Source organism: Takifugu flavidus, unplaced genomic scaffold (genome assembly GCF_003711565.1).
Source record: "Takifugu flavidus isolate HTHZ2018 unplaced genomic scaffold, ASM371156v2 ctg559, whole genome shotgun sequence".
NCBI classification, from domain to species: domain Eukaryota; kingdom Metazoa; phylum Chordata; class Actinopteri; order Tetraodontiformes; family Tetraodontidae; genus Takifugu; species Takifugu flavidus.
In genome coordinates this window covers 995-8,730 of record NW_026622173.1, presented here as the reverse complement: position 1 = coordinate 8,730, position 7,736 = coordinate 995, and the positions used below count along the sequence as shown (strand labels likewise).

General features: G+C 40.4%; 2 protein-coding genes across 4 annotated transcripts; both read right to left on the bottom strand.

Annotated features, from left to right (window-relative positions):
• Positions 1 to 651: 651 nt before the first annotated feature.
• On the bottom strand, positions 652 to 3,415 carry LOC130520851 (uncharacterized). 3 transcript variants are annotated; one of them, XM_057024574.1, is made up of 7 exons: positions 2,901 to 3,415; positions 2,485 to 2,778; positions 2,078 to 2,389; positions 1,864 to 1,962; positions 1,679 to 1,728; positions 1,499 to 1,593; positions 652 to 1,065 (listed from the first exon to the last, which is right to left on the bottom strand). In XM_057024574.1, exons 1-7 carry the CDS (start codon positions 2,944 to 2,946, stop codon positions 930 to 932), a joined length of 1,032 nt encoding a protein of 343 aa, XP_056880554.1. In that variant the 5' UTR covers positions 2,947 to 3,415; the 3' UTR covers positions 652 to 929. The 3 variants fall into 3 exon arrangements, with proteins under 3 accessions (XP_056880554.1, XP_056880552.1, XP_056880555.1); XM_057024572.1 differs by having other exon boundaries at positions 1,864 to 1,995; positions 2,901 to 3,410; XM_057024575.1 differs by having other exon boundaries at positions 1,018 to 1,065; positions 1,465 to 1,593; positions 1,864 to 1,995; positions 2,901 to 3,408.
• Positions 3,416 to 4,905: 1,490 nt separating this feature from the next.
• On the bottom strand, positions 4,906 to 7,321 carry LOC130520850 (integrin alpha-6-like; the record flags this gene model as incomplete). Its single annotated transcript, XM_057024571.1, has 11 exons — positions 4,906 to 5,021; positions 5,095 to 5,205; positions 5,457 to 5,633; positions 5,728 to 5,830; positions 6,042 to 6,116; positions 6,190 to 6,269; positions 6,335 to 6,418; positions 6,511 to 6,664; positions 6,740 to 6,861; positions 6,970 to 7,101; positions 7,176 to 7,321. Coding segments are annotated over 11 exons (1,289 nt in total), but the record flags the coding sequence as incomplete, so codon positions are not given.
• Between the last annotated feature and the right edge of the window lie 415 nt (positions 7,322 to 7,736).

The following is a 7,736-nucleotide window of genomic DNA, read 5'->3' as shown; positions in this document are numbered from 1 at the left end:
ACTGAATCAACAACAACACCATTTTAGGGAAACGTTGGGGTGGTCCATTTGTCACCAATCCCCCATTTAAATATTCACCATGTGCTGATGATGTGTTAGTTATCAGTGGATACTTCAAGGTACGGCAAAGCAGGCGTTAAACTGAGTTACATTGTGGCGGACACATAGGGGTGTATCTCACACCCAGGTGATGCATGGGGTGATGGGCGTGGTTAGTCCTTCATTAGATGCACTGTTCGAAGCGCCATTTAGTATTGTCTGGTGGATGCGGAATAAAGACGTTTAAACCATCTGCTCAGTCTGAGTCGTTCCTCGTCCTGCCACAACGTCACAATAACATCAGCACAGTTTTGCCTTTAGGTACAGTCAACTTTCCCCTGCTGCCCCCGAGAGGCATGGTGTGAGGGTGTATTGTTTGTCACCCGCGCTGTTCTTTACTCTTATGTTAAGACTCAGACAAACCACACAAACAACTGGAGTCCTTGCAAGGTAGAGCTGAGTAGCAGTTCAAGCTTCCTCTGTCAACTCTGCTCGTCTGCTGCTCGCTCGCCTCTTTTATTTGGTGCATACAAGATTTATGACAATCAGGACCTCACGATTCCTTGTTTCCTAACTACTTTTCCAATCTTTACGACCTCCTTGTCTTCGAACAGGGTATCTCTAAGTGCTGGTTATATAAACAGCTCCAGCACTTAGTTTAAACATTCACACATTCCTTTTCTTAACAACATTCCTTAAACACTCTAAATCTACTCATCATAGCATTTAAATGATAATAGCAATAACAACAATAATTCTTCTCACAATGGCATTTAGTTAACAGTGAGTTAAATACGTAAAACACAGCATCTCTTTGCACACATTTCATTTGTTAATGAAGGAAAATGACCAAAAATATGGTAAAATGAAGTATAATGTAGAAGTCAGCCTTAATCAGCCCCTCCAGAGTATTCCCTGACATCAGAGTAGATGCTTCTTTCTTCCTTCTCTGTATCATCATTTCTCACGGATTTTTTCTCGAGCAATGTTTGGAATGGCGTAAACCAAATCCTGCTCCTCACTGGTCTGGGAGAAAACATGGACAATCATTATTATTAACATTATGTATGGCTGTTTATCATGTCTTTACCTGTTGATTGCAGTGATCAACACGGACTTTTACAGCAGTTCTTTGCAGAGTATAATATAGAAATATAGACAATATAGAAATGAAAACACCAAAAGTGCTAAAAAGAAAAATCTACAATAATCACAATAATACAATGAACAATATTAAGAAACAATTTCAGGTTGAGAGGAGCAGAACTGATCAAACCTGACCAGACCAATTTTAAATTTTAAAATGGGCCTCCTATGGATACAAAGCAGCTCTTAAAACTCTGAAAAGCTGAGCGATAACGTCGCCATATTTGTATCTGTGTGTAATTTTATTTGAATTGTCTTAATAAACAATGTGTTTCCTACATTTGCATTAATTTCCTGTAACGGGGGTCCTCACTTCAGAGTAGACTGTTTGTCTTTGAGACGACCTCTGTCTGGTTGAGCTTTGCTCCTGGTGAAGACTGCAGCAGAATAACACATCTCCTCTTCTGTCTGAGCAGACACAGGGAAAAATCTCATGTTAATGAAAAATCAGTATTTACACGTCTATAACGCTTTTGATTGTTCTGATCCTCACGGGCTGAGTGTCCTCGTCACTCGCGCCTGTTGTGCAACTGAGTACGGCAGCTGTTTTAAAAATAAGAGAAATAAAAACAGCAGAGTAAAACGAGCTGTTTGGTGAAAGAAAAGTACACAAGGGAAGTAAATTTGCCCAAAATGCTTCTCAAGTAACTTTAAGACATTTAGAGACGTGTTTCTTACCAGTGCAACAGCCACAAAGGTTATTCTTCTGCTCAGTCCTCAGGTAAATAAAAAGGACGATGAGACCACCGGACACAGCAGCACCGAGTGTGTATAAAACTATGGAGCTTATATGGCCATCTTTAATTTTCACTGAAATCATAAAATTAAAATAATTAGCATATTTATTGCCAATTTGAAATACAGGAAGTAGAATGTAAAAATCAACTTTTACCTTCAATTTCGGGCTCTGAGCAGTTCCCACATGTCTGCTCACATTTTCCTACGGAACAACACAAATCTCCAGAAGAGCAGATGTTACTGAAGACGCTGTTTCTGGATCTGTTTAAGTTGTTTTCATCCACTTCCACGTTGTTTCTGCAATGAAAACTGAAAAATGGCCCAACAGATCTGGAGCCACAGCAGCGGCTGTTGAGGTCATCCAGAGACGTTGGGTTCTCGGAGTCAGAGAGGACGGGACACTGGAGGAGCACGGAGCATTCTCCAGGGGTCGGATCATAGGGATGAGCCGTGGGGACACCATCACCTTCGGATTCGGAGACAAAATTAGGCACAAATGAATTCTGATAAATGAACTGTGATGTTCCAAGATGAACTATGTCCAAACCAGCAGATATTCACCTACTACTGTTAGGTCTACTCTTTTCAAAAATGCACTTTGCCCCTTCATGCAGAAATAAACTCCAGTATCATCCACACGTGGGTTATTAATAACCAAAACAAATGATTCTGATTCCATTTTGGTTGTGAAGTGAGAATCTTTTGTATGTTCAAGTGATTTTCCGAGGAGTTCAGGTAAGGTTCCAGGAATAACTCTGATCCATAAGTGGGTTTCTGCCGTCTTGCGGGGACACTTCAGTCTCACAGTCTCTCCAACAGTTACATTCTTGGTCTCAATGATGTTTTTTGTGCATCCTGTAAAGGCAAATAATACACCCAACATAGGAAAATGTGTTTGATCTCTCCAAAATGACAGAGCAAAGAGCAGATTCTTGGAACTAATGAGTAAAAAAAATGTAGTTTCCTGGGTTACTTACCCCCAAATCTGACAGGAAAGAGGAGGATATAAAATAGAATCAGCATTCTCTACTTAGTGCGCCTGTCGCGTCTCACGGGTTAAAGGTGCTGCTCAAATGATCAGATGAAGGAAACAGTTTCATTACAGTGTGCTTGGTTCTCAGTAAGAGCACAGGGGAAGTGATATCAGCTCGTTTTCCAACCTCTGAAAACTGAAGCAGAGTTTTTAAGTTTTTAAAGTAAAAGCACTGTGATGACATTTCCCCTTTTCTTAAATCTGAGAGTATTTAGTTTTGATGGTGAAGGAATTCATTTGAATTTTAGCTCCCTGACTCGCCAACCAGAAATTTACAGTAGTAACCCAAAAATTATGTTTAGAAGAGATTTTGGTTTGTGTTTTAGCACATCCAATAAGATCACCTACACTTCAAACCAATTTATTTTAAACTAATTTACTAATAATTACATGTATTTAATATAGAATAATATTAAGAATGAACGAACTCTCTCCTTGAGGCAAGTGTGGTGAGGCAGAAACCATGAAATGACCCTGTTTCCTTTAACCCAACTGGTAGAGAGAGGAAGAGGTGCAATAGAGGGGGGTTAGAAAGACAATAGACACATTCAGCACAAAAATATTTAGATTTAAAATTCAAAGAACATAATATACAAGTCTGTTTAAGCGAAGTGGAAAACAAGTGTGTAATGACTTCATCTACCATGAGGGAGAGAACATACACGCTGCAGTACATTTTAAAATTGTACTGCAGCACCAACAATTACGCATTTGTGCTTAAGCAGCAGTTTTTGAACCTGAACTGGAACCAGTAGGTCTGTTTGATGTGGCTTAATCTAATAGGCCGTCCATCAGTCTGGTGACATCCTGATGTGCAGAATTATTTAAACAAATGATAAACTAGGATTGCATTATTAATTATTATTATTTTGTGGTCTAATCAGCTCACATAAAAGATTCTTATAAAGCTAGCCACACAGTGCTTTAATACTAGACCAATGTCCGCAGATGTCCAGACGTCCAGTGGATATAAAGAATAGTTGAACATTTTTCGCTTAATTTATAATCTAGGCCAATGGTTTGACAAACAATTATGTGGTTTAGACAGTTCATATGTTTCAATTTCCTTTGTGTTTAATGGATGCATCTGTTCATTTTCAACCAAATGTCTGTTTACTACTATATACATAGTAACTTATTAACGGCTGCCTTACAAATAAACTTAAATTATTGGGAAAATCTGTAACAAAACAAAAGGTACGTTTTTAGCCTTTTATTAAACACACTAAAGCAAACTTTTAGTTAATTCTGGTTCATAATAACATAAATGCTTTGCTGGGACACACCAGCATTATTTTGAGCAAGTTTCATTCTCAACATTTTTCCCCCATCTCTTCCCACCTCTCGCACCTTCCTCATACATTGAAATATAGCACAGCCTTTTTCATGTTGTAACAGTTTTTTGGTAATAAACAAGTGATATTTTCTACTTCAATTTCTTTTTTTTTTAAAAAAAAGTAAATTTCTTCAGGAAACCCATCTTTAAGATGGAGAGTTTCTTGGTTTGGGTCCTCAGCTTGGGGTTTTTGGTTCCAGTTGGCCAGTGGATACATCCACGCTGATCAAACAGAAAACATAGAAATAATTATGTATATGTTTGTAGCCAATATTTAGAATATTATGTTGCAGCAGTTTGGAGGGCCGTCTTTAACATGGAGTAACTGTTGTTAAATAACTTGGTGTTTTAATATGTGCATCAGCATAGCTGAAATGAATGCAATGTTCAAGCCTCCACTAAGAAATGATTTCATTTACCATCGACAACAAGAAGACCATCATTGCCAGCAACAAAAGCAACGCAATGACAGTGAGGAAGATGATCCACCAGGCGACTTTGGTGAAATACTCGATCTCTCTCTCCATGAATACTGTCAGTTTTACCTGTTGACGTTCAAGTGAATATAGGAATAATTATTCCCCACAGTTAGGCAGCTGAGTGTGATTTTACTATCTTTGGTGTTTACCTGTGTGCTTTGTCAGATTTTAGCCCAGTGTTTTCTGGAGAGTTTGTCAAACTGAGTGTCGCATCCACGGTAATCATTAAATAATTAAATGAGCTGTAATCCTGAAACAGAGAGCTAAGACTTCACAGGTTTTCAATGATGGAAAAATAACTTGAAAGCGTGGTCAGCTCCCACCTCCAGGAATGTGGTGTTCCAGAGACGAGAGTGCAGAACCACCATCGCAGTACTGTCTAGACCCTGCAGGGGGCAGTAGATCTCCACACACCTCAGTCCATCTGTGCAGGTCTGCGAGAAAACACAATCTGAAGCTCACGTTCACACACCAATCCATGAGAATAAACGCAATTCAAAGCTTTCTCACGAGCATTTTGTATTTCCTTTTTGTCAGGAGAAATAAGAAGTCACCGCTCGTCAGTGCCTCAAGTTCTGCTTCACGTTTTTTCTTGGAGGGTCCTCGCCAACCCTCGATTCCAAGCAGTAACAGGTCAGAAGTGTTGTGTAAAACAGTTTGAGTAATAGGCAGAGGTGTTGGGTACCTTTACATCTTTAAGGTGATCGATCTCATTTACAGGCGAGCAGGGCACAGACTGGACACCTTTACTGCTGGTGTGACTCAGGTACAGAAGCCACTTCCCAGCAGAATTCTCCTTTGGCCAGAAGAGGTTCAGTGAAGCATTAGTGAAGGATTTCAGTGATCTACCCAAATTTGTTATCTGCCGGAATAAGACATCACAGCGTGGTTTGACTTTTTGCTTCAGATGTAAACCTAATATGTTGCATGAAAAAGTAGAGGAAAAGATGATTTACCCTAAATTCATACTGAACTGCAGCTCCGATATCCTCTGCCGATTTTATGGTGCTCTTACCCTCCAAGCTTTGGCCAAAGGACACTTGAGATGGCCTAGTTAATCTGATGGACAAAATGAACCTTTTGCAAGCTCAACCTCAAATTCATTATCAGTTTTGCATATTACATTGCATCTGAAGATCTTGTTCTGCATCTTCAGATAATTAAAAACACATTTGACTTCTATGACCTCCAAAAAGCACATAACAATGAAAGAAAACATTTCATTTACGTTATTAAATGACAAACAATGAGGTAATGACGCCACACTTACCCGTATAATTGCAGTTTTAGTTCAAAAAATACTTTGGCCACCGCCTCAACTGGTTTTAAGTCCTGCCTGCTGGTTCTGAAAGATTATTCACATTCATGTAGAGTATAGCTCAGTGATCAATAACTTATGCCGGTCTCTGATCACTTACGTTTGAAGCTGCAGAGTGATATTCACAGCCTTTGTACTCAAAGAGATGCCTGATGTTGTTAGCATCACACAGAATGTAACCTACAGGGAGGAAGAAGAAAGTGAGGATAGAAGAGAAACTGGTGAGGAAATTCTGTGGGACTGACTTCTGCATCTCTCTGGATTGGGTTTCCCAGTCCACAGTCTATTAGAGTCCCTTTGTCATTGACTGTACAGTCCACCTTTGGCTCCTAGGGTGATGAAAGATGATTTGGTTTTACAGATGCAGCCATGTCGTCCGCTCTGGTAACTTACAAAGGTTCCTAAATCCTCCGGCACTCACCGAAGCTGTGCTGACAATATCAGAGTAACGGAGAGTGTCTGGCAGACTGATGATTGAGCGAGTTTGGTGGGCGTCATCCCCGCCCCAGTTGGTCACTGTCAGCTCCAAAGCGATGTCTTCCTCAGTTGGAGTGATGACTGCTACACCATCCTCTCTGACAGAAGGACAGAGCGTCCAATCATCCTCAGCTGTAGATCTGTTCCATTGGGCTTGTGGTGCCTCGTCTTACCCGCTGAGCGATCTGAACACGCTTTTGCCATTTTCTGTTTGTCTGGAGCAGAAGTCATACTGTAGATGGAGGTTGCTTTGGCAAATGTTGTCGCTGCCGCAGCCTCTGTTTAGGAGGGTGATCTGTCAAAAACACACAGGCCAGAGGTCATTTGTTACTCTTTCAAAGATTTTAATATGCTCTTGTGGACAAAGGCGCTTTCTAAAGTTAAATGGTCAAGATTTGTGTACCTCTGAGACCTTGTTATTGGGCTGAAAGCGGTCCAGTATGGGTGTAACCTGCTCACTGGTCCATTGAGTGGAACTCCCCAGAGACATAGTAACTGAGACGGGGATAGAGTGTAGCCGGTCTTTGAAATCCCGCTGCAAGAGAAGTGGTCATAGTCATCTTTGTCTGTGAACCAGATGATGGGTCTTGTAACACAAGAAAAGAGTACCAGGAGTCTGAGCTTGATGTCAGTACAGATTTCCATATCCTGCCCTGGCAGCTCCAGCTTCCCTCGAGGAACCCCCAGAAAACCCACTCTGGGAGGAAGCCTGACATTGCTCTTCCTAATATCAGCCTCAAAAGTGTAATTGAGTACTGCAAAGGGGAGAAAATTATGCATGTGGATGCAGCAGACGCTTCACTTAAGCAGCCTTGAAGAGATATCATGTAAATGCATTTTTTAAATATCACTTCACAGCTGTTTTACTCCTATTAAGTTGCATCTTCAGTCAATCAAATAGAAGACTTGCTCAGTTTTGGGTTGAAAGACTCCGGGTGTGATATGTAAGAAAAACACGCTTGAGCTGTAAAATAACTGTACAAGTGCAAAAGAACACCCGATCAAAGGTGCTTCCTGTTATCGTTTGTGTTTTATACCATACCATGTACGTTTATCACACTGTTCCTTAGTGATGTCTATTTTATCCGGTGTAACTCGCAGGGTGCTGCTGACACGGATGTTGATCATCAAATCACATAAAATTATTATAAATATTAGAATGACATGCAA

Coding starts and splice junctions, on each gene's coding strand:
- LOC130520851 (XM_057024572.1), bottom strand. CDS start 2,946: ATGCTGATTCTATTTTATATCCTCCTCTTTCCTGTCAGATTTGGGG. Junction 2,390..2,484: donor AGTAGACCTAACAGTAGTAG/GTGAATATCTGC, acceptor CCGAATCCGAAG/GTGATGGTGTCCCCACGGCT. Junction 1,066..1,498: donor GACAAACAGTCTACTCTGAA/GTGAGGACCCCC, acceptor GTTTTCTCCCAG/ACCAGTGAGGAGCAGGATTT.